The sequence below is a fragment of the Ipomoea triloba genome, chromosome 4 (genome assembly GCF_003576645.1).
Source record: "Ipomoea triloba cultivar NCNSP0323 chromosome 4, ASM357664v1".
Lineage (NCBI taxonomy): Eukaryota > Viridiplantae > Streptophyta > Magnoliopsida > Solanales > Convolvulaceae > Ipomoea > Ipomoea triloba.
Window position 1 is genome coordinate 1,388,552 of NC_044919.1, and position 25,576 is coordinate 1,414,127.

Sequence of the window (25,576 nt, forward strand, 5' to 3'; positions counted from 1 at the left end):
TTTGATGTTTTTGATTAATTGGATGATCACACTAACACCAAAACTACTATATTCAGTTGTGTGGTCTACATGCTGCTTTAATTCAAATAATATAAATGCATTTTCAAATAATCACATGACTATTATATCAGAGATCCCAGCTAAAATTAGTTGGAAAGTTTATCAAAATGACCAAATGTAGCAGGAATTTAATAGTTACACAACAAATGGAGAAAAATTGATAGTCATGAACCAAATGTGAAAGAGGTATAATAGTTGGAACACCAAAAGGGAAAATAGCTTAAATAAATATAATGGCAAAAAGTTGCATCATATTAATATAACAGAGAGTAAAATGAAAGAGATATAGCATTATTTCTTTTTTTTTTTTGAGTTTTACTGACTCGGTTACAATGTAGTATCTGTTCATAGCTACTTTCTCAACCTACTGAAGCACAAAGAGTCAACAGATGCCTCCACTGAGGCTCGAACCCACTCCCTTCCACATGGGAGTGTACACCGGATGCCGCTTGACCACAAGGTCTTTGGCATATAGCATTATTCCTTAAATAAACATAAAAACCATTTTGGTCAATATTTGAACACTATCTTAGGAACTCCGAGATTTATGGTCAAAGAAGATCGATATGCAGGTGAGAACATAAATATTATAGACATTTGACAACAATTACAAGATGTCATAGTGTCATACCTTTTTTAGGTCAAATATGCTGAAGTTGGCATATGTTTACTATTACATTCAATGATATGGTTGGTTACCTTTCAGGCTATAACAAAAATGACCAATCTGAGCAAGTGCAAGACGAAACACAAGGTCCTGTAGACTATAAGAACAGAAGTTGGCATATGTTTACTATGACATTCAATTGGCAGCATGTTTGGGGGTTGGCATTTCACTATTGGGATTAATTTTGTCTTGTGGGCTTTAAGTGTTAGTATTGGTTTTTGATGAATATCATATTGAGCTTAAATGTTTTCTTGCTCAGCCGTTTGGCCATATGGGCAAAGCCTCCAGTGAGGTAATTTTTTTGTATATTGTCAGGGGAATGCCCCTGTGAGTTTGTACATATCTGTTTACTTCCAATAAATTACATTTACCCCAAAAAAATAGCAATAATCAGAACAGATAGATATTGGCATTCAATCATATAGTTTCTCCAAAATTTCATAGCCATTTAAAGCAACCAGAATAAGGGCGCAATTTCTTCTCACTAGACTAGGCAGACAAATACTTACATCATCTTGACTCGTTTGCAGCTGGAAGTTGAGTTCCGGATGCCTCTTCTCGTCACTGCATATGCAGCACATGCTGATCGAACAGAGGGCGACTTATCAATGTATGCATTTCTTTCATTCCCATTCCAGTAAAGAATGATGCGGTTAGTACAAGCATGTGACCAGCTATCACCTGCATTTCAGCATGTTGTAGTCATGAGACAAGATAAAATTCTGGATTAGCATGGAAATGGAAATATGATGTTGGAGGCTTTTTCAGCTATTACCAAGGGCAAGAGTCAATTGATATGAACCTTCAGAATATTTGGTGGTTACTTGATTCAATAAGACAACCTGCAAAAGTGTGAAATTCATATAATCTTGGAAACTCAATCAAGTACAAAGATCAAAATGCATAGATGCTAACTTTGCATATTTACATCATGTTTAGCAGGAATGAAAAAGTCACTTAAAATACTGTGAAGGAAATAGAATGGTATTTACTGCCAAACTAAACTTCTTGGCAAGCTTCATCAACTTTAAGGCCAGCCCACCAAGCAGTCGAGTTCTAAGAGCCATGTCAACAAAATCTTGACGAAAGTGAAAAGTAATGCTATCAATAACAACCAACTTAACCTGTGACAAAAGAGACAAATTTGAAATGGTGTCAAATAATATCAAGCACAACCATTTAGATGGAGACCTGCCAAACCAACAAGATTACCTACATCTTTATGTTCTGAGACAAACTTCTCTAGGTAATTTATGACAGCAATTTGCTCAGTGTAACTACAAACGCGGAAATAGAATATATTATTAAGTAAATCTTTTGGCTGCATTCTAATTTGATGGGCCTGCTTATCCTTGTGTAAGAGGCCACTATAATCTTGCATGTCCTCAGCACAAGCTTCCGCAATCTGTAAAGCACGCTCCACCATGAAGCTGCCTTCTGTGTCTAAAAGCAGCAATCCCCCACAATGCAAAAAGACATGAACAAAAAAATGGACAAAAGTGAAAAGTTAAGAAATTTCTAGTGTCAGTTGGATCTTTGAAAAGATAATGCTATATGACATTTGTGAAGAAATTAAATGCTATAACCTATATAAATTGCCTTCCCTTGAAGGCCACCATAATCAGATGGTATTTGGACATTCACTGCAAGTTGAATCCTGCCCATTGCAGATATATATTATAGCCATGAGAAAATAGAGAACTAGTAGTATTTTGGCACCAGGAAAACATGTGAGACTGAGACATTGAGTACCCTAGTTGTGTTTTACCAATTCCTGGTACTCCACCTGATAGGTTGAAAGGCAAAAAAAAGGAAATAGAGTATATTAAAATCAAAAGAATTAGGCATATTCATTACAAAATTTCAGCATCCAATCCTTCCATTAAGAAGATTCAGAACTCACCAATTTCAGTAACTTCTTGACAACTTATTCCCCCACCCAAGATCTCATCCAGATCCGCACAACATGTTGTGATCCGTCCAAGTGATTCCTCCTCACACAGCATATCCCAGGCATTCTGTGCTCCTGGAGAACAATAAAATGGAATATTTACTCTTTAACTAATAAATAAACCTTGCTAAATAACTTACTGTTATGCTCTATGGCTTATATTAACCAAGAAAGAATAGTAATTGTGGAAAATGTAAACTGCCTTCTCTTGAAACTAGTGGATTCACAGAATTAACATAAACTGTACAACTGCGCAACAAAGTCCATTCAAGAGAATGTTCTTGGTGCTTTTATCTCCAGATGGGACTATGACATTTATACCACTGACAACGGCATGACTTCCATTGGTTCTTCCCAGTCCCGCTCTCTGAGATGCAACTTCAAGAATAGCAAGTGCCTCATTCTCCGATATTTTTAAATCTGTATAACAAAAGACAAGGTTGGATCACACAACAGAAAAGATAATAGCACAGTATCACAAAAAATATTTTATTTACTTGTCAGATATTTCAAATATGGTATTCCTTGTCCATGCATTTGGCAATGAAAAAGTACAGAATGGAATGCAAACAAACATGTAAAATCAAAAAAATCCATCTGTTCTCCATGGCATCTAATTTATTTTCATCTCTTATTTCAAAATAAATAAAAGGACTCTTTCTGCATTTTCCATATCAAATAAGCTGTACTATCATCAACTCAAAGTCAAAGAAATATACACTAAATATCCCACTCCCCAGCTGTACCTTAAAGCTTCATAGCTTAACATTTGCTAGCCTGGCATTTCCTTCTAAACAGTTCATTTTTTTCCAGAAGAATTGCACAAATAATCCTCATATGATTTCTGCGGAATATCAAACACTTCCGGAACACTTGGCTAACATAACGGAGTAATATAGATAGTAAAACAGTACATTTAATCCATGGATGTTCTGATGTTCACATGTAATTGCATAAGATCAACTCCAAAAACTTAACTAAGAATTAACATCAATCTAGGTGGACTGTTATTTTTTAACAAAATTGAATCAATTGGAAATTGATAAATCATCAAATCAAATTGCAGAGAAATAACGAGAAAGTGGAATCAGAGAGCAGTCGAACAGAACCTCGAGCAAGGTCGAAGGAAGAGACGGAGAATAGGGAGGATAGAGAAGTGTAGCCGGCGGATATTAGCTTTCCCCTTTGCGACGCCGATATGGGTAGGCTCGATACCTCCATTGTCGCCTTCGACAAAACCCTCAGTTTTGACTTGAACTTACGCTTCCCAGCACACTCAGTTTTCGCGCCAAGTGAAGCACCAATATATACATAGCAATTTACAATACATATTTAAAAAAAAAAATTAGAAAAAAGAAAACAAATAAACAAAAAAAAATACAATAATAACCCTGAAAAAAGTGGTCAAGTGGGTGAAGGCTTGAAGCATGATTCTCGTCTCTCAAAATGTTGAATTTCTAACTCTAAGGGTCCCTACACCGCGCTCCGACAAAGCATTTGGTGGATGTAAATCATGCTGACGCAATTATTCAATAAATAGGACCAAGTGTCGGTGTGCATAAGGAATATGTCTACTTTAGGCATAATCTCCATATTATCACTGTCAAATTTCGAACATTGGTCTATTCTCTTACCCTATCTTCCTAGTGTTGTAGTATGGCAGTTTATTTTTACTGTGTGGTTTGTGAACTATTACACAAAGTATACTTTAATACACATCTTCAGAGAAACACAATAATAGAAACATTTTTTTGTCAGCTTAAACCTTTTCCCTGCTATCTTAACATTTTTCACAAAGATAAATTTTGGTACTATAATGCACTTTCTTACAAATTTTCCCATAAATCAAAGTATAAAGTTACAGAATACTATAAATCTTCTATATAGACACTCTAAAATCTAAATGGTAATATGCTTTTCACAGAGATAAATTTGGTTTCTTGGAAGATTTTGCTTGATGTGTAATAACATGATACTCTCCAGTTTGAGCACATGAAAGCATTCAACTCTTGAAGCGATTGTGGTTATTTTCTTGAATGAGAAGAACATAAGCTTCAGAAAATGGCAACTTCACACCAGCACGAGATAAGTTGTGTGTGTAACTTAGACTGCAGATTCTGATTGTTACTTCCTAGATGCTTGAATCAGAGATGTAAGGGATGGATGAACTCGGGCTGTCTTCAACGAGCGAGCTTCGCTTTTTCCCTCGGCATACTCCTCGCCTAACGGCCACCTCGGGCGCAGATCAACCTGTTCCAAGGAGACACGGTTAAGGATCACAAGTAACAAAAATGATCTGCAGCGGGGGTATCTTCTTCTATTCTGCATTTTCATGTTTCACGCAATCTGTGAGTAGATAGTGAAAGTCTCTGAATCTTAATAGGATGATATTGCTTGTAAACTGCCTAAATTTTATGTTCAATATAAGCTCTCAAATTTTGAAAACCACATTTTAAAACATTCTGAACAGAAAAGATTAATAAACTGTCCCTCGGTTGTAATCATGTAGCTCAGTTAATTCTTATCAGTCAATATTTTGTAATCATGAAGTTCAGTTAATTCTTATCAGTCAATATTGGACCAAATAACGCAAAATGCAGAAAGCCAATTGGAATGGAATAGTAATATAGTGCCAAGAAAAAATAAGTTATAGGACTTGAGGTAAAGAGGATGGAAGCAAGGAAGACAAACCAGAGCATCTTCGGGTTCATCTGCAGGAGGTGGAGGATCAAATCTTCCCACGAGGAAATGCTCAATGCCGGTCCAAGCAACCATCACACCTAACATAAGACGGCAGAGTTTTTGTCTAGAATTTCCTGAATGTTGACATGCCAAACAATTGTTAAGTTACTCACCGTTGTCGGTGCAAAGGCTGGGAGGGGGGCACACGAGTTGCAGGCCGTTCTTCTTAACAACCTCGTTAAGCCTAGCCCTGACATACTGATTTGATGCAACACCCCCAGATACAACCTGAAGAAGGTAATGTTCGAATTAATATAACAGAGATCAGTGAGGTGCCGGGAAGAATATAGCTAAATACAAATATGCTATAGCAATGAGAACAAATAGAAAAACAGATTGCCCGTCTAGATATGATATGAAGTAGACATGGGATAGAAGTGGTGCAGAAACCACCCACCAAATGATTTACAGATGGTTCAATCTTCAAGGCCCATTCAATTGCCCGCTTGCACTTATCCTCTAAATGTAGTACTGCCACTCGCTGCATGAACGATAATTGAAGGATGGCAAATCAGGAACTCGAGAGATGCAAGATATTAAGAAGAGATTGTAGTTTAATACTTTTGCAAGGAAGTCACTCATTTACGAAGCTTAATACCTGGAATGATGCAGCAATATCAGCCCGAGCTTTCCTGTCCTCACTAGAAGCTGAAGATATGGGTATTCCAGCATTGCTGCAGTCAAAATAGTGAAATACATAAAAATAAACAAACGAAGAGGGAGAGAGAAAATCTAATTTGTAATGTTATGTGATGTGATACTGCAGTTTATCCACCCATACCTGCACTAGGCAGGATGCATGATTTATGTCCTTTAAGATCAACCGAAGATTATTTTCTATTAGTCAAATTCAACACAGCAAACAGTCTAATGTTATGAAAGCACAGAGTTTCCAAGACAAGGCAATAAATATTCAATGAATGTAAATACAGCAGCATTTGCTTTTCCCATACAAACAGCGTACATGTTTTTGGCTTCTATTGCCAGCCTCACTTGTGTCTTCAGACCTGCATATGAGAAGTTGCAGTCTTTGTGTTGTTTCATTGGAACCTAAAAACCAAAAATTTTCAAATTAAGCATCAAGATAAACTACCTGAGTGCTATTTAAAATGCCGCATAACCAGAAAATGACAAAAGAGTATAATTATGTGACGTAAATTCCCCCAACAGTAACTTACATTAAATTTTACAGACTCTGCATCACCCTCTAGAGCTAGTTTCTCTATAGCGGGGCCCCCACTTTTCCTCAAATCAAGACCAAGCCATTTTGCTGTTTTGTCGTATGCCTCACCGATTGCATCATCAACTGTGGTCCCAAGTTGAATGTAGTCACCAAGACCGCGTGCAAGAATCAGAAGGTTGTGCCCTCCTAAGAAACAATGATCAAGGTAAACAAAATGCAGTCGATAGACAAACAGCTAAAATGTCTACTACAAAAAAAAATTAAAAAAATCAATTCCAGCTAAAACTACGTAAGACCAAAGGGCATGTCTTTTAGTACAAAATTTACTCGTCTATCTTATATCAGACTATGTTTCTGAACATTCATGTCCAATTATATAACATATGAGCACTGGAAGTCTGGAACAGAGAGAATAAATCTAATTAACCACAAGAACAAAATATGGTCAAAATTGTTTCTTAGTAGCAATCAAAAGACAAAGTCCCCCTATCATACTCCAGCATCAGTTTTCATCAGCAGAAAGAATAATTATACAGTACTGTGCACTCAAAAGTGTTACCTGAGACAAGCAAAGCCATGAAAGGAAACTGCAGCTTTCTTTCCACTAACCTAGATGAAAGGAAAACATTAATTTTAAGGCAGGCAACTGAATATTCTTATATACATGCATGCATGCATATGTGAGCGTGTGAGAGCTTGAGAGTATTTGATGGAAACCAAACACGTCAATCACAGCAATCTCCTTTGAAGGAAGCAAATTTGTCCACATATAGAATAGGCATTATAAATTTTACCCATTCGTACATGGAAGTGATGGAACCTAATCTTTACCTGGCTACCAAAGTATGAGCTTCCATGTGATGAACACCAACAATAGGTAAACTGTGAGCACCAGCAATTCGCCGAGCCTTTTGTACACCAACTACATACGAAAGAATGAATAGTAAGCAAACAGTACTGTCAAGGACCACATTCCAAGCTAACTAGAAAATTGAAAATATGCTGACTTTGATGCATTTGTATATTCATATATAGATTTCACCTGTTGGCCAATTATCAAACTTAGGCAAGGTAGATGATGCAAACAACTAAATGGAAACCTAAGTTTATATTTTATTTAATGATTATAAAATAACTGTGAATGGAATTTCTTCCTTTTGCTTCCTTTCATTTGATTGGCTTCTTTTCAAAGTGGGAGGAGAGTAGGAAAACAAATTTTCCCCTAGAAAGGCACAAAAGTGAGAAGAAAGTAATGAATGGAAAACTAATCACCACGCAGACACAAGCTTAAGCCGGGACCAATTGTAACAGCAACAGCAGTAAGATCCTTCTCAGTTAGTTTAGCCTTATCAAGGGCATCTTGAACTACCTGAAATTCAAAACAAGTGTCTGTGTCAGCAAAAAGTATTTGTAGGTAGTATTATAATGTAGAAGAAATGAAAAACATGCATCCTGAAATACAGAACTTGGTACATAGGAAAGTCATCCACAAGACCACAAGTGGGTCTTCTCCATCTTCCCCCACTTGGATGACAAGGACATTACAGGGTAAGAAGATTGTGTAGGAATATTAAAGCTAAAATGGAATATTAGGGACTGTTTTCATCAAGAGTATAGATTAGGTACTACTAAGATCACCTGCCCGAAGAAAAATATTGAATCGATGATGCATTAGTTTCTGGAAAACACTTCAGTTATCAGACTGGATGTAAGTTCTCTCCTCTCTAGTTAGGGACTTGGAACAATTCCAAACTTAACTCAAACTCTTTCATGTTCATAGTGATTACAGTAAAGCATTCCCTAAAACACTCATAGTGATTAAGTAAAAACAGACAGCATACCTGATCAATAGCCTGTGCATGTGCTTCTTCTGCCATTTTAGGAGCAACTCCTCCATATTTAGCTAGCAGTTCTGCCTTGATCCAAGGTTGAATTTTTATTAAGAAAAAATAATCTTTATTGTTTGATATAAGTTGGAAAACTGAAAACCAAATAACTAACCAAAGAATATTGAAAATGATAGCACATAACAAGAAAGGTGACATAGGAGAGCAATACAGTGCAAACAAACGCACATTATATGTATAATACCTGAGAAGAGATAACTTGGCTTAATATTTCACCATTGCTGTTCACCTGAATTCAAGAATTCGTAACAAAAGAACCCAACTTTACAACTAATTCCACAAAAATAATCCACACAGAACAGAAATTTACAACTAATTTCACCAAACTAATCCACAAAGGAATCTGACAAGTAATTATACACACACACAGGCATATATATACATAGACACACGGATAAATGGGCATGTGAACTTACAACAGCAGCAGCAGTGTCATCACAGCTAGTTTCAATGCCCAGAACAACCAAATTTTCGTCTGGGGTTAATTGGTTTTGAGTCTGCGCCATTGCCGGATTGAAATTTGAAGAAGAAAGTTGAGCTGAGAAAGATTTGAATGAAGCGTGGAGAATAGAGCGTGCGGGTGGTAATGGTCCCTGCTGTGCTCCCAGTTTGTTGAAACCTCTGATTGTGAGGTAAAGTGAAGGTCTGTAAATGGGGTTTAGGCGGGAAATTGCGGAAGATAAGTTGGGAAATATCGTCGCCATTCCTACCTTCCCCGACACTGCTAACTGCTTGCTCCACAGAGCTCGAGAGAGAAAGAGGGTGTATTGGTAAGTGGCCCATCAAAGGGACAAAGAGCGATTTTTTTAATTTTTTTTTAATAAATAAATTAATAGATTTATTGGTCTCACTCTTATATAAGAAAGGTAAATCACACTAAAATAATCTTATGTGACGAGCTTCTTCAAACGTATTGACAAAAATCGAATTCGTGATCTTTTGTTATGGAAATCGTGCTTTACGCCTCCACTCCCTCAATCCCTCTTACGGGACAAAATTATGTTTAAATATTAAGACCACAACCTTATTAATTATATACTTATGTATCAATAATTTTTAACTTTAAGGGCCCGTTTGGTTCGCGGAAAATATTTGAATGGAAGTGGAAGTGGAATTCCGTGGAAAAGTAGTTACTAGGAAGATAAATTATGTTGTTTGGTTGGTGAAAAAGAAGTTGATGGGAAGATAAATTCTGTTGTTTGGTTGGTGGAGAAGAGTATGTGAATAATGAGTTATGTATTATTAATAATAATAAAATTAATATTTCTTAATACTATTGTTTTAATTTGGGGCCAATTTTTGAGGCATTTTTGGGCCTTTTTTTTTTTTGTTGCAAAATTTTGGGCCAATCTTCTTTTATTTCTTTAAACAATTTTTTAGGCAAATTTTATTAGGTTTTCATTCTCATCTCATCAGACCTCAATCCTCATTCTCGTAAATGGAGGCTGCGTCGAATTGAAGAATCAACAGAGCCAGGGCGTGTGGGGGTTGTGGCTGCGTCGAAGAATCAGCAGAGCAGAGAGGCCGAGGCAGCCACGGCGGGACTGAGGCAGGGGCGGTGAGGCGGAGAAGGAGGCGCAGAGTGAGGCGGCGACCGGCGACCGGCGAGGGCAGAGGCGGAGGCGGCGACCGGCAAGGGCGGAGGCGGAGGCGGCGAGGCGACCGGCGAGGGCAGAGGCGACCACCGACTGTCTTTCCAGTTTCCATTTTGGCAGGGAAGAAGAAGAAACGGGAAAAGGAGGAAGAAAATAGAAGGGTAGAATGGTCTTGCCATCTCAATTTTTGTTCCCAACAACTATGGAAAATAAAATCCGAGGCTCTACCTCAGATTTTGTTTTCCTGTAAATGGAGGAACCCACTTCCCATGAGAATATAAGTTCCTGCCAACCAAACATGGGAAGTGAGCTATTTCTTTGATTTTAGGGAACCCACTTCCCATGGAAAACAACTTCCAGCTAACCAAACATGCCCTAAGTGTTTGTACACTTTAGCACATGCAAAATTGTAAACCCTTCCATATTTTTCAAATTTCAGTTTCCATAAATTTAAATTATATGAACGAAAAGATAAATATTAAAAAAAAAAAAAAAACTCTCAAATATAATATAATAACAACTCGACTTTGAACTAGTTAAGATTGTATACATACAAGGGGTGTCACATGTTATAGACTTATAGCATGCCAACTAAATATGGAGATCCTTTGCCAACTAATATATACATATATATATATATATATATATATATATATTATACCTCGATTTCATATATTATGGAGGATTTATTTAGTGATAAATTGTATGTTTGGAAATATATATGGATTATTATTAAATTGATTCGTTTGGTACAACTTACATTGAAAAATATAATCATGAAGAATATTGTACACATGACATACCGCTCCAAAAAGGGGTAAGTTTACCTTTATAATTTTATTTTATAATATTATATTTATATTTGCAAATAACAAAATATATGGATTATTATTAGGGATATTATTAAATTGATTCGTTTGGTACAACTTACATTGAAAAATATAATCATGAAGAATATTGTACACATGACTTATCGCTCCGAAAAGGGGTAAGTTTACCTTTATAATTTTATTTTATAATATTATATTTATATTTGCAAATAACAAAATATATTATTTGATGACATTTTATGAAAAATATTATAACAATATCACTTTTTCATAGAGATTCACATTATAAATTTCACAACGTGTAAGAATCTTGAACATTGAGATAATTTAAATTTGTACCTCACAAACTTCCAAACAAAAATGATAGTCCAAATTAAAATGTTTTTACATTCTTAGTAACATTACAAAATCAATCTATTATTTGAAAACTTAATGGCATGGTTAAAAAGAAAAAAAAAACTTATTTTTTTTTATAAATCTGCAAAAATTTGTGTGAGACCGTCTCACGAGTCTCAATTTGTGAGACATGTCGGATCTTTGATTAACGAATACAAAGTTCTGGCCCATTAATCAAATATCCGACCCGTCCCACGGATTGAGGCCCGTGAAATGGTCTCACACAAATGTTACTATTTATACATAGTACTATAATCATAAGCTCGAATTTTGTCATGGAGACTAGTGGAGGAGTGGAGACTGATGAATGAGGAAAATAGCAAAATATGCATCAACTAGCTTACAAGTATCCAAATACTCGCACTGTCGCACACTAGTGCACAAAGTACTATACTCATGAAAATATGTAGTGTTGCAATAATCACTAATGAAAAATAGCAAAATATGTCTCAACTAGCCTACAAGTATCCAAATACTCGCACTGTCGCACACTAGTGCACAAAGTACTATACTACTAGTGCACAAAGTACTATACTCATGAAAATATGTAGTGTTGCAATAATCATGGGTAATGTTACATTTCCCTCCTGATTTTATCTCATAAATTGTACCTCTTTATGATAATAGTTTATTACTTTTTTTTGAACAAATATTTTATTAGTTTATTTTATATTTAATTAATAAGTAAATTTTCTTTTTTAAACGTTTGTTGAAGTCGGACAATTCACAATTGCGAATGATTTAAAAAAAATTATTGTCATGCCAAAATGTAAACATTAAAAGAAAAAAAAATTTTATTCATCACTAATATAAATGTGATGCTCTATTCATTCCACTTCATTGTTTTACTTACATTTTTAATTTGTTTTTGAAATATATCTACTTCCCTAATTTAAATATTAGGGCACTATTACTTTTTCATTTTAATCTCAATACTATTTATTTTTCATTTGTAAATATTTTTTTTCATACAACATTCTGTATTCTCACCATTAAAAGACTAATTCCGTATTCTCACCATTAAAAGACTAATTCAAATTCAATTTGGTGACATTCACCTAGCTGGACTCCTATTTAGGAAATAAATCTTGCCGAAACTCTTTAACTTTGATGCACCCTTTATTAGAAAGATATATTTGAAAACAATTTAACATTATAGCTGTCAAACATGGCTACTCTTAGAAAATTCGGCTGATGGGGTAATATATTTTTGTATTTATTAGCAGTCAACACCCATTATTAACTACCATATATATTACGTAACAGAGTTAATGACCGATTTCGTCTCTCGAGTATAGCAAAATTATCGATTTGGTCATCTTTCTTCACAAATTATACCTTCAACTTTGAAAATCTTACCCAATTTCGTTTTCCGATATCATCCTACGGCTCAAATGGACTATCATCCTACGGTTCAAATTGACGGGATAACAAAAATTGGGTAAAATTTTCAAAGTTGAGGACTTAATTTGGTAAGGATGATAATCAAGGACCTAATCAATAATTTCACTATAATCAAGGGATCAAACCGGTTATTAACTCTATATTAATATATTGCCCCATATAATCCTCATTCTCTCCTCTCCTCTAAACCTCATTTCTCTAGCTTAAATCCTTCTGATCTCTCTCAGCTCCTCCATAATTCCCTGATATCTGAGTAGAATGGACATGGAGCAAGCTGAAGCACCTCCTTCCATGGACACAGACGAAGCTTCTGCATCCTCTTTGATCTTCATTGAATCCCAGGTATACAACAGCGAAAGACCAAAACTTTTTCCAGTTTTTCCATTTTTAGTTAAAAACATATGCATCCATCGAGAAAGCTATCGCCTATGTTAAGCATCAACCTTATGTTTCTTAGAAATCTATACTGCACTAGTGTATAAACTTTTGTGTTGTTTTTTTAACATCCTGGTTGATATTGGGGTAACATGCTAACATGGGGCGATGATATATGATAGTGGCAGACAACATATTTGCTATATGACTCAAGCAACACCCAATATCATTTCATATATAGATATTTATGGATGTTAAATAAACTTCACAATTAGGATCCCAGTTTCGATATTCCATTAGTTGAATAAACTATTGTAAGAATCACTTTCATTTCAAAATCATATCAATACTGAAAACGACATAATTTATGCTTTATAATTTTAAAAAATTGAATATCAAATTATAAAATATACATCATCTTTTTGTATTTTGAGCAAAAAGTGGGGTGTCATTGTCTTGGATAATAATAATAATAGTTTGTGAGATGATGACACTTTTATTTAACTGGCACTGTATCTATCTTAACAACTAAACACTTGAATATCTTCTTGATCTTCCTGTGATTTATCAGAGGTGGTATGGAGTCTGATTTTAAGGCTGCTGGATTCACCCCTCTTTCAAGGTCATATTTTATTTTTATTTATTTATCCAATGTAGTATTCTTGGATAAATAATCATTACTGCTGTGGATTATCTTAGGTGAAGTGAAACAGGCAGTATTGAATATTTGAGTAAATTACTAAATTCCAACCAGGAATGTAAAAGACAACATCAGCATTAAGAAGTTAGTTAACAAGAAGGATTTTGCTTTCTTTCCACACATTAATTAGGCTGTTTAGAGACTTTTGTTGGTTGTGTAGCTCTGCAAAATGGATCAGTAATTGGGTTTAGGAGGGTTGTCTTTTTACTCTTTTGTTTTCCCATCATTAATTAGAAATGTTGTCAAATATTAGAATTAGACAAGAATCCAAGATAAATCTAGCTTTAGAATGAAACTAACATCATGCAAAAATTGAAAACAATGTTCAGTAGCTGCTTATAATGTTTCAAAGTAAATTGTACCTTAATGGGTTTAAGCTCAATGTATCCATAACAGGAAGGGAAAATGAGACTCCTGGATTCTTGCACCAGAGATGGATCAACAGATAGACATGGAAAACCTGCACTCAAGAGGAAAACTGGTGGATGGAAATCAGGAAAACTGCTGTTAGGTAAGTTTAATTACATGGCAGCTGGTAACAGATCAAGAATGAGTCTTAAAGGTGTATTGGATGCTCCAAATATGTAGAATATCTTTAAAACGTTAGTGATTGACTATCTTTTGTTTGCTTGATACAGCCAGTGAAGGATTGGCTGCACTTGCCTTCACTGGAGTGGAAGTAAACATGGTCCTTTTCTCCAAGTCTGTCATGAGAAAATCAAATGCAGATGCTGCAAACTTGTTTAGCACGTGGATGGGAACCCTCAACTTTTTCCCTCTCGTTGGAGCATTCCTCAGTGACTCTTACTTGGGAAGATATCACACTTGTACCATCTCCCTCGCTGTCATGAATATTGTAAGTGAAGTTGCTTTCTGAAAGCTTGATTTTTGTAAGTGAAGTTCCTGAAGTTGATCGGTTTTGCAGGGATTGGTGGCATTGTCCCTGTTAACTCATGTGTTTATGCTTGAACCTGAAGGGTGTGGGAGGATAGGAGAAGTGTGCAACCCACAATCAAGAATTGAAGTTGCAATGTTCTATGTCTCTATATATTTACTAGCTATAGGGAGTGGCTCTATAGAACCTGTACTTGCAACCTTAGGAGCAGATCAATTTGATGAAGAAGATCCTGAAGAGAGCAAATCAAAGACCAAATTCTATAGCTACTTTTATGTTGCATTTAACCTTGGATCCCTGATTGCAGAGATAGTTTTGGTGTATATTGAAAATCTAGGGAAATGGGCACTTGCCTTTTGGATATCTACCTTATGTGGTTTTGTTTCACTGGCCTTGCTAATAGCTGGGGAATACCGATATCGCCATATCAGACCTTTCAACAACCCTGTATCCAGGTTCTGCCAGGTGATTGTGGCTTCTCTGAGAAAATTAAAGCTTAAAGTCCCGTTGCATGGAGAAGGATTGTATGAAGTTCATGGAAGGGGTGAGAAATATTACAGAAGAATCTCACATACAGATGGTTTTGAGTAAGTTTGTTTTCTTGACTCATCTTTTTTATTTGAACCATGTAATGCACTCTGTTGTTACTTGATCTTTGTTTTATGCCAACAAACAGGTTTCTTGATCGTGCGGCTATTAAGGTTTCATCAGAAATGACCTTGTTGCCTGATAAAAGCCAAGTTCCAAATCCCTGGAGATTATGCACTGTTACTCAAGTGGAGGAAGTTAAGTGTGTTCTGAGGCTTCTCCCAATATGGGTTTGCACCATATTGGCATCCACAGTGTTTGTTCAGGTTTTTTCTCTCTTTGTGGAGCAAGGAGCTGCCATGAATACCAAGATTGCAGACTTCCATATGCCTCCGGCCAGCATGACTGCGGTTGACATTATAAGCTCGTCTACCTTCATCATTTGCTATGAGAACATCATACTTCCTCTATATGTCAAATTGATGAAAAGAGAACCAAAGCCTCTCAATGAGTTGCAGAGAATAGGAATAGGGATGGTCATTTCAATAATAACCATGTTGATAGCAGGCCTGGTTGAGCAACACAGACTAAGATATGCTAATGGGAACGAAGAGACAAGTTCTCTGAGCATTTTCTGGCAGATTCCTCAGTATGTGCTTGTAGGAGTAGCTGAAGCATTTATATATGTAGCTCAGTGGGAATTCTTTGCATCACAGATACCTGATAGCCTGAAGAGCATCGGGCTCGGTTTATCCATGTCCTCATCAGCCTTAGGCAGTTACCTGTGCAGCATTATACTAAGCATCGTAATGAAGATCACAACCAAACATGGGAAGCCAGGTTGGGTACCACCAAATTTAAATGACGGCCACCTGGATAGATTTTTCTTCCTGTCTGCTGTCATAGTTGCATTAGATCTTGTATTGCTCATTTTCTGTGCAAAGAGGTACAAAGCTATAGTGCTAGAAAAACTAGAGGAGACAGACATGGAAGGAACTCCTTTGAGTTGAAGCTATGATGTTGAAGAAATGAAGAACGCATCCTGTTTCAAGTAAGAACATTGAATATAAGCAGGAATAGGAAATTAGAAATGCACTTCCAAAAGGTGAAGTTTGTTTAAGCATATGTTGTTTTTAACTATAGTATACCACTATGCTGATCTCATCTGCCAAGACTTACTATTCTGTACTAAGCTATCCATAAAGACTGGAAAATTAGATATTACACCAAATTCACTTTAATGTGAGTTACCTGATGAAGAATATAGAAATTCAGTATATATTGCAGCATTTGATAACTCATTATCCCGATGATGCCTCTTGTGAAACAAAAACATTTAAAGAGCATAGGAAATCAGTCCTTAAGTTATGAGATCTTTTAAAATCTATATTTGTAATCTATCACAACGTTCTCTCATTTGTAATCATGGACATGGAACATCTCCTCCTAACTTAATTCAAACTATTCCAAATTCAAAGTCATTATTACATTAAAGCACTTTCTAAAACTCTCCGCTTAAACATTCATAGCGACTAAGTAAAGCGGATCGCATACCAGAACAACAGCCTGTGAATGTGCTTCTTCAGCCATTTTAGAACCAACTCATCCATATTTACCAAGACGCACATTAATATAGATATAATACCTGAGAAGTGACAACTTGGCTAAATGTTTCACCATTTCTGTTCACCTCAACTCAACAATTCGTAACAAAATAACCAAACTACAACTAATTTCACCAAAATTATCCACAAAGCAATCATAAAAGTAATCACACACACACACACATATAAACATGGATAATGAGCTTACAACAGCAGCAGTTTCACCACCGCTAGTTTCAATGCTCAGAGCAACCACACTTTCGTCCGGGATTAATTGGTTCTGCGTCTGCAACATTGCGGGATTGAAATTTGACGAAGAAGGAGCTGAAGAAAGTTGAGTTGAGAGAGAATTGAGAGTAAGATAGTCGAGAGAGAAAGATGGTGTTGTAGGTTATTTATATACTGGGCCTTTGGGCCGCAATAGAGCTTGGATCCACATTTCTTGAACAGTAGTTCGATTTCGGAAATGCTTTAGAAATTTGTCCTGAACCCACCTCTTCTCCTCTTGGGCCTATGGTCCATATAACGGACAAGATTTTTAATTGAAAAAAAATGTAATCTCTCAAAAATAAAATTCATTTAACTATTTTAGTCCCTAACAATTTACAATTATAAAATTAGTCCTCAATATAACCAAACACATATGATTTTAGTCCTTTTGCATCTTTTGCCATCAACTACTGTTTATTTTTTATTTAGTATGTAACACGGTACAACATATAGAAGATGATCAGTGAGAATAATATGTAACATGGTATTAACTATTAAGTGCCATATAGAAAACAAGCAATAGATGACAACAATAGGAAAGGAACCAAAACAGCACACATTGGCTACACCAAGGACTAATTTTGCAATTGACAATTGTCATATTCTAAAACAACTAAATACAAATAATTAAGAGATTAAAATTGTTACGAAGAAACTAAACACGTTACTTACGTATTACGGAGTAATAATTAGGTTGTGCTTATTCCTATTCACCAAATGTTCAAGACCCTCATTTTTAGTATGAGAATTATGTCTCATCCACTTTTTTACGGTCTTAGCCAGCAGAGAGCCGCAATGAAGTAAACCAACCTAGGTTAATTACGTTGTTCATAAGTCATAACTGTCCGGCTCAAATCAAGAAGGCCAATATGTAACTCTCATGGGGAGTCTAACTCTGAACATTGTGGTTATCAAACCAACTGTCCGACCAAATTAGATGGAGTTGCCCATGTTTTGTTTTACATCATTTTTTTAAGTGACGAAAGAAACTCGCAACCACTACTCAAAGGTGTGTATTGGGTAAATCCTGCATTGTAATTCTAGGTGGCCTGACAAAGTACCACAATGAGGTAAATCATTCTAAGTCTCTCATAGTTGATCGGTTCAATCCAATAAGTTCAAGAGGCCGCTTCCGTTGGGAGTTGAACTTGTAACCTTGATAATATTAGAAGAGGTAAAAAAAAATCTATAAACTAGTTTCATATATGTGTATATATATATATATATATATATAGTATTGTTTTTAATATATATGCATTACAATTAATTATTTGATATTAAGTATTCAAAAAAAAAAATTATTTGATATTAAAATACATTTGTATGAGCAATCATCACCAATTATGAACTTTTCCAAAGCCTTTTGTGATCCAATAAACCCCATCAATGCAACTCACAAACTTGAATGTCTCTACAACACAGAGATACTGAGACATAGAAACATCATTGCTACTCAATCACAGAGATCAATATAGAAATTTGACTCCCCCACAGTCCCCCCCACCCCCCATCTGCATGCCCCTTTGTGTCCAAACTCATCTGCTTGGGTGATCAAAAAAGAGAGGACAAAAATCAGATGCTAAAATCATGTGAAACCCCTCCTTGAATTATAACATCAATTGCAGTCACCTAGCTAGCATGAACTTTTCTATCCTCTCTTGTGGATGGCATATGATGATGATGATGGGAAAGGTAATACAGGCTAAAAGACAGGCAGTCCTACAACAATGCTAGGATTGCTTTCCGGCCTACCTGTTTATTACTTCTTTTTTTTTTTTTTTTAACGGAAAAACCACAGTTTTGGCTCATGTATTGTTTCAATTTTGAAAAATTAGTCTCGGTAAGGTAATTTAAATAAATTTAGCTCCTTAATTGTTCATAAATTTGTAATATTGTACTATTAGACACCATCGTTATATGATTATCAAACTCGTGAGGTTTTCTTAGCTTAATCATTTAGAATCAATATTCACTGTTCAAATGACATTCGTATGTAGAGAATGAAACTTTAATTAATCATAGATATTGATTCTAAATGACAAAAATAACCTCATAAAAATAGTTTGCTAATAGAGTTTGATAAGTATATTACATCAAGGATTAAAAGTGCAAACATAAAGAAGGACAATTAAGGGGCTAAATCTGTTTATATCAATTAACAAGGGCTAAATTAATTTCTAAAAATGAAATAATTAGGAGTCAAAAATGTTCAATTCCTTTTTTGAATGGAGGGTAGATTAGTCATTTTCAATGGCTTTTTCCTTCTTTTTTTTGGTTGAAATGAACAAATTATAACAACTCTAAATAAACATATCAGTGATCTTTATAAAGAAGATTATACTCTGTAATACATAAATTTTAATGAGCTTTGAACCATGCATTATATTACTAAGGATTCTTATTATTATTATTATTATTATTTAGGTGTAGCCAGGGTTTTTACCGTCGAACATAACGATTAATCCCCTCGGTGAATTGTAGGCACCTCTTTGAATGGGACAATTTACTTGGAGATTTAAGATTCTTTCATACCCAATACTAAAGATCAGCCTTGCAATATTGGCTACTCGAGTAGTCGACTATATACATTAATGAGACTACTGGCTATAATCTCTATTAGTCTTCTACATGTGAAAGTATTGTGGTTTCTGATCAGGGTGGGAATTCATGAATTGTCCCTTTCACATTTAAATTAAATTAAATTTTCAAAGTAGGTTTTCTTTATTAAAAACTTAGGTTCAAAGTATGTTTTAATAATATTTATGAAGTTGGTTTTATTAAAAAAATCAACTTCGTATATATTTTTCTAATTTACTATGCTTTGATCTACTATGCTAAAAAATTTATGTTAGAAGGGTTAAAAAAAAAAAAAGACCGGAAAAGCTATTTGGTTGACAATGAAATTCACAATCACTATTTAAAGGTGTGTATTTGGTAAATCTCACTAAAAAGACCATGTGCAATGAATTTGACCAAGAGTGTGTTGACAATAACCGCTCCCCACACCCCGGCCCGACAAAGCGTCAGGTAACTCAATTGACACTGCCGCTGGTGAGACTCGATCCCTGATCTCTTCTCCCAAACTTCACCCCTATGACCCGTTGAACTGCCTATGCGGCCTAAAATAAAGCAATCCCATAAAATAAAGCAATCCTACAACCATGGGAAAGAAGAATTGAATTCTAGATTTCACACCTAAAAGGTTATCCGGCCTATAAGTTTCAAGCATTAATTATGTACGCACTGTTGAGATATCAACTAATTAAAAGAACACAATTAGTTTTTTTGATGTCTTGATACACATGCATGATTATCATTTTGTTTGTTGTTGTTGCTTTTTTTTTTTTTTTTTTTTTAAGATAATGAAAATTGGTCACCACTAATCAAGAGTGTACAATGGATAAATTCTATTTTTGTATTTGTGTATATAAAAGAGGTAAAGTGCATTATAAAGATTATATTCAATGGACTTAACTAAAAAGGTGCTTGTAAGAATCGAATTCTTATTGAAGGCTAAAAAATAGTTAATTTTAGACTTATCTTGAGGGTTGGTCCTAATAGGTTGGATCTAAACCAGTTTAAAAACCACCTTTAATTTACGGAACAAAGTGTTGAACATGGTAAACAAAACAAATGACAATCAAATTCGACTTTACTAAAGTTTAGACATTGGTTTACTTTAAACGGGTTCTACGTTGATGGAGTTGGGATCACAAATCACAATCAACCCTTATACAAAGCTAGTCTCAATAAGTTAAATCTAAACCAGTTTGACAACCACTTCTACTGCGCGAATAAAATAAAAGATGAGTTAAGGCATTGTTATTATTATATATATATATAGAAAAGAAGGAATTGAGGAGATTAAATGCTTGGGATTTTGCAAGTGACATCATAGGAACATGTTACTCCATCCTCATCATCCAACTACATGATTTAAGAAAGGGGGTTTTGACCAAATGGAGGAACTATAATGAGACAAGGCAAAAAGGCAGTAGGAAATGTTTTTCTTTCAATCTGAGAATTGTCGATTTGGTTCCTGTCCACACTTCACAACACTACAATTGTGGATATTATGTCAATTCTGCTGCAAACGGCAATTGGATTGCTGTTAGGAAATGCCTTCAAATAAATACACTTACGTTACGTATTGTAGCGCATGTATTTTTAATATATAAGGGGCGGAGCTACGCTATTTTTCATAGGCTGAATTGATACACTAATTATGTGTAACTCGACCCGACTTGACATATTTTCATCACTACACTCAGCCACCCTTTTTGAATTCATAATAAATGACCATTGGCATTATGTCTAAATCGGATGTAAGGTTGATACGTGTCTAATATTTAATGAAGTTTATTATTAAAATATTAATACAAGTCTTGACTCTTGATCCACTCATCGATCATTGAAGACAAAGATGGAAATTTTTTGCCTGCACTGATTTAGCTCACTGGTTTAGTATGCAATATTTGGGAGAATGAGAAATGGAAAATGCTTGTTACATACTACGTATTTAATAACTATATGTATTAGTTTTCAAAAAAAAATTAGGTATATTAATACAAGCATATATTAGTTAAAAAATATTAAGGGGGTGTTTGGTAAATAGTTGTTACCAGATTGGATTAGTGAGTTTGACTAGTTGATAACATTAACTGATTGTAGAAAAATGTTTAGTAAACTAGTTGATAGTTGATTACATGCAAAATGACTTTCTTAACAATTTTATTTAAAAAATTGTTTTGAACAACTTTTTGAATTTTAGCGTTTTGGAGTAATAAATTGTTACAAAAAGCTAATTAATCAAGTACTTATATTGACTATTTAACCAAGTCAAACAATTAATAATGATCAAATAAACCAAAATTGGCTGATAAGGGCCCAAATAATTTACATAAACTAATGCATTAAGACATTAATGGGAGGTACATTTTGTGTGACTTTACACACTCTTTTTTATTACAATATTAAATATTTATTGAGTATTAAATATTGAAAAGGCATTAATAGCATTTAAATTATGAAATTGAACATAGATAAATTTTCGTTTATATATACTCCATCTTTATGTAATATTTATAATTTTTTAATTGGTCATTCCTATGGGGTGACAATTATATCGCATTATCACTACATTTTATCTGCTTCCTTTAATTGTTTTTTTTTTTAATTTGACTAAATGTTGAGTTGATTTATTAAGAGTAAAAATTTAGAATATATTTACAAATCCATTAGTATACATATTGCTAATGTAAATGCACCATATGTATAATTTGTGCAATTTTAACTACTTTTATAATAATTATTTTATATTTGGTAATGTCAATAATTGTTATATTCTTGTATTTGAACAATGAATATCATTTTTTATACATATTTCATTAAAATATAAAAAAGACAACATAATATGATGGAACTTTATATTTATTAATTTGTAATCCATAAACTAAAACAAACAAATAATAATAGAGTACAAATGTTTACTTCTTACAACTAAAAATTCTAAATTAAATTTTCAATTAATTGACGTGTCATCAAGGTTGAGTAAAATTAATCAAATCGGATTATTATTCAATTAGTCTAATACTACAACTGGTTAAAGGTATTGAAACTTATGTTTAAATTTAAGTGGTAGGTGCATGTAGTAATATAATACTATGGAAGAGTTGTCTTATCTCGTGAGATGTTGTCCAAATTATATCGTGAATCATAGTCCACAATATAAGGTGAATAATTAATACATGTTTATTTTTTGTATACTAAAAATTTATTTATTTTAATCTACTAAATGCTCATTTTAAATAGTTAGTAAATTAAAAATAAACCTTTAAAAAAACAAATTATAGTGCATCGACCAAAATGAATATTCAATATATTAAAAATGAACATACATGTCAGTGGTCTATATTGCAACGTAGATTATCCACAATATTATAATATGAGACACTGATACTCGTGAAGAATGAAATAAAAGGAAAACGATATACGCACTTCAAGTAAGTAAAACTCCCGTCATGTGTCTTGATTTGATTGAAGGAAGATGAAAAGAAAGTAATAAAAACTGTGGTCCACATTTTTTTAAATGAATCATGGCCTCATAGGGTGATATGTAAGCAGGAGTAGAAAATAGAGTAAAATGTAAGAGTTGGTGTAGTATAATTTAAAATGAAATATTGGTAATATATAAATGATAGATTATTGTGGATTTGTGGGGTCGTATCAAGTTTAAGTCTGGGGTGTGGGATCGAGGGATTTCGTCTTTTGAGAATAAGATTATTGTGGGGGAAGCAAATAAAATTGACAATAATTAACTTTTTTCGAAAGAGGTCGAATTTATTTCCGTTCATATTACAATTATGGGAAGTAATTAACTGCATGACGCCCACGTATAGCATCAACAACTAACTAACATCAATCTTCTCAATTCTCAATTCTCATTCTCATTCCCTGCAATATAATCTCCCCTTTCACTCTCCTTATTACTCCCCACTCTCTTCTTCTCTCCTTTCATTCCTCTTCTCTCTCAGCTCTCACCTCATCTCCGCTCTCTTATTATATTTTCTCCATTTCTCTGAATTGCACTGATCAATTGAAGCAGCCATGGACATTGAGCAAACTGAAGCTCCCCCTTCTTCTATGGCAGCCGAAGACCAATCTGCAGCCAAATCTTCTGCAAATTTCGTTGAGTCTGAGGTACAGAAAACCATTTTTTTTCTTAAAAAACCCAAACTTTTTTTTTCGTTGGTTTTTCCAGTTTTAATATTAAAAAATCTGCATGCCTGGAGACCCTACGCCTTTAAAGAAGAAATATATATTAAGGGGAACATCAATTAACATTAATCTCTTGGAGTTTTACTGTTCTTTGTGGTGGTGTTGTGTTCTTTAACCTTTTATTCCATGTCCTGATCATAACCTCGTTTGTGCTGCGCTAACATGGGAGCAATCATATTTGAAAGTGGCAGAAAACATCCTTGCTATTTGACCAAACCAACCTCTTATATCACTTCACATATTCTTTTTCATATATAAATACTTTTAGATGTTAATTAAATCCACAGTTCAGACTCTTGTGCATGCAACAACACTCTTCCAGAAAAATTGTTCAAATGAGATTCGATTGATGACACTAGACTGTATTAGTCGTTTTGGAGAGGGTTGCCCTAATATGATTCAACCGAGACTCAACTAGATTAGAGAGGAGGATCGCCTGAATAGGATCTGGTTGAGACTCAAGAAAGGATTGCCCAAATATGATTTAATCGAAACTCGACTAGTACAGTTTACTCTCTTAGAAGAGTATTGTACCCAAATAAGAGTATTGTCTTTTTTTCTTTTCCTAAATACTGCTTATTGAACCAGTGAGCTAAGCTCGTGCGAACAAGATTATTGTCTTCTTATAGGATATAGGTGCAATACGCAGAAACAAAAAGTAATTAAAAGGAGTAAATAACGTTAAAGTAGTGTTTTATGACAAGATTGTGAACTAAGTAGTCTCAACAACAAACTTTAATACAATATGTTTGAGCAATAATATCTCATGACATTATAAAATTTCTGGAATATTTTAACCTTGGATGTTCGAAGCCGTGCTTAAGGAATAATTGTGTGGGATGAGATAGAAATATATACAAATGTATATGTAGAGATGTTAGGTTGCTCAGCCGAAAGGTGCGGGGGAGTGAAATAGATTAGCTTTGGAATGCCGTTCCGGCCGAATTATTGTGTTTTTTCCACGAACAAATAATTGCCTGTCGTATCATTATGTTGTGTTCAAATTCTAGCAGCCCCCATCCAGTATATTTTGATGTTCCCACCACTTGAATAATAAATTATTATTCTTTTTTTAAGTGATGAGAGAAACCGCAATCACTACCTGATGGTGTGCATTGAGTAAATCTCGCCTTGTGGCCCTAACAAACAAATGACCACAAGGAGTTAAACCAGTCTAAGTTGCTCATAGTTGACTAGGTAAATCCCGTCTTAGCTTGACGTGACCCTAACAAACAAAGGACCACAAAGAGTTAAACCAGTCTAAGTTGCTCATAGTTAGCCGTTCCCACCAAGAGTTGAACTTGTTAACCTATGGTTATCAAACTAACCGTCTGGCTAACTTGGTCAGATTGTCCCTTATTATTATTATTATTATTATTATTATATATGTAATACTTTCAATTAACATTTGACTACAACCTAGACTAGCCCCAAATTAAAGTGGAGTGTCATTGTCTTGGATAATAGTAGTAGTATGTGAGGTGATGATTACTTTGCTATTTAACTGACACTGTAAGTCTGTTATTGTCACCTCAGCTAGTCAAAACTTCTTTTCTTGATCATCATCTAGTGATTAAGATATGTCTATCAGATCAGAGGTGATAGATATGGACTGTGATGGTTTTAAGGTTGCTGGACTTGTAAGTTCTTCAACCCCATCCCCCCAACCCCCCCCCCCCCCCCCCCCCCCCC

General features: G+C 34.7%; 4 protein-coding genes across 4 annotated transcripts in view; 2 read left to right on the forward strand and 2 right to left on the reverse strand.

Moving 5' to 3' along the window:
* Positions 1 to 999: 999 nt before the first annotated feature.
* On the reverse strand, positions 1,000 to 3,945 carry LOC116017269 (DNA repair protein RAD51 homolog 3). The gene is made up of 9 exons (XM_031257816.1): positions 3,788 to 3,945; positions 3,000 to 3,098; positions 2,631 to 2,753; positions 2,480 to 2,513; positions 2,314 to 2,384; positions 1,944 to 2,170; positions 1,720 to 1,851; positions 1,503 to 1,569; positions 1,000 to 1,408 (listed from the first exon to the last, which is right to left on the reverse strand). Exons 1-9 carry the CDS (start codon positions 3,897 to 3,899, stop codon positions 1,233 to 1,235), a joined length of 1,041 nt encoding a protein of 346 aa, XP_031113676.1. The 5' UTR covers positions 3,900 to 3,945; the 3' UTR covers positions 1,000 to 1,232.
* A 459-nt stretch (positions 3,946 to 4,404) lies between these two features.
* Positions 4,405 to 9,282, reverse strand: LOC116017268 (probable tRNA N6-adenosine threonylcarbamoyltransferase, mitochondrial). Its single transcript, XM_031257814.1, has 13 exons — positions 8,927 to 9,282; positions 8,695 to 8,739; positions 8,445 to 8,519; positions 7,876 to 7,972; positions 7,435 to 7,525; positions 7,163 to 7,212; positions 6,599 to 6,789; positions 6,385 to 6,470; positions 6,019 to 6,094; positions 5,818 to 5,901; positions 5,534 to 5,648; positions 5,370 to 5,458; positions 4,405 to 4,928 (listed from the first exon to the last, which is right to left on the reverse strand). The coding sequence occupies exons 1-13, from the start codon at positions 9,212 to 9,214 to the stop codon at positions 4,803 to 4,805; spliced, it is 1,413 nt and encodes a 470-aa protein (XP_031113674.1). The 5' UTR covers positions 9,215 to 9,282; the 3' UTR covers positions 4,405 to 4,802.
* A 3,657-nt stretch (positions 9,283 to 12,939) lies between these two features.
* LOC116015077 (protein NRT1/ PTR FAMILY 7.3-like) lies at positions 12,940 to 16,356 on the forward strand. Its single transcript, XM_031255079.1, has 5 exons — positions 12,940 to 13,077; positions 14,207 to 14,321; positions 14,449 to 14,666; positions 14,736 to 15,292; positions 15,382 to 16,356. Exons 1-5 carry the CDS (start codon positions 12,994 to 12,996, stop codon positions 16,241 to 16,243), a joined length of 1,836 nt encoding a protein of 611 aa, XP_031110939.1. The 5' UTR covers positions 12,940 to 12,993; the 3' UTR covers positions 16,244 to 16,356.
* A 7,261-nt stretch (positions 16,357 to 23,617) lies between these two features.
* The window catches only part of LOC116017474 (protein NRT1/ PTR FAMILY 7.3-like), a 5,332-nt gene continuing 3,373 nt past the window's right edge, over positions 23,618 to 25,576 (forward strand). The window contains exon 1 of the mRNA XM_031258070.1: positions 23,618 to 23,806. Coding sequence (XP_031113930.1) covers positions 23,714 to 23,806 — 93 coding nt within the window. The 5' untranslated portion in view covers positions 23,618 to 23,713. The remainder of the gene's footprint in view (positions 23,807 to 25,576) is intronic.

What these genes read in the sequence shown, in the direction of transcription:
- LOC116017269 (XM_031257816.1), bottom strand. Translation starts at nt 3,899, where the DNA reads ATGGAGGTATCGAGCCTACCCATATCGGCGTCGCAAAGGGGAAAGCTA. An exon ending in AAGTCATGCCGTTGTCAGTG is followed by an intron (nt 2,754 to 2,999) that starts GTATAAATGTCA and finishes ATTGTTCTCCAG; the next exon opens with GAGCACAGAATGCCTGGGAT. An exon ending in ATTGGTAAAACACAACTAGG is followed by an intron (nt 2,385 to 2,479) that starts GTACTCAATGTC and finishes TGCAATGGGCAG; the next exon opens with GATTCAACTTGCAGTGAATG.
- LOC116017268 (XM_031257814.1), bottom strand. Translation starts at nt 9,214, where the DNA reads ATGGCGACGATATTTCCCAACTTATCTTCCGCAATTTCCCGCCTAAAC. An exon ending in CAGAGTCTGTAAAATTTAAT is followed by an intron (nt 6,471 to 6,598) that starts GTAAGTTACTGT and finishes TTTGGTTTTTAG; the next exon opens with GTTCCAATGAAACAACACAA. An exon ending in ATATTGCTGCATCATTCCAG is followed by an intron (nt 5,902 to 6,018) that starts GTATTAAGCTTC and finishes TCGTTCATGCAG; the next exon opens with CGAGTGGCAGTACTACATTT.
- LOC116015077 (XM_031255079.1), top strand. Translation starts at nt 12,994, where the DNA reads ATGGACATGGAGCAAGCTGAAGCACCTCCTTCCATGGACACAGACGAA. An exon ending in TGATCTTCATTGAATCCCAG is followed by an intron (nt 13,078 to 14,206) that starts GTATACAACAGC and finishes TATCCATAACAG; the next exon opens with GAAGGGAAAATGAGACTCCT. An exon ending in CCCTCGCTGTCATGAATATT is followed by an intron (nt 14,667 to 14,735) that starts GTAAGTGAAGTT and finishes TCGGTTTTGCAG; the next exon opens with GGATTGGTGGCATTGTCCCT.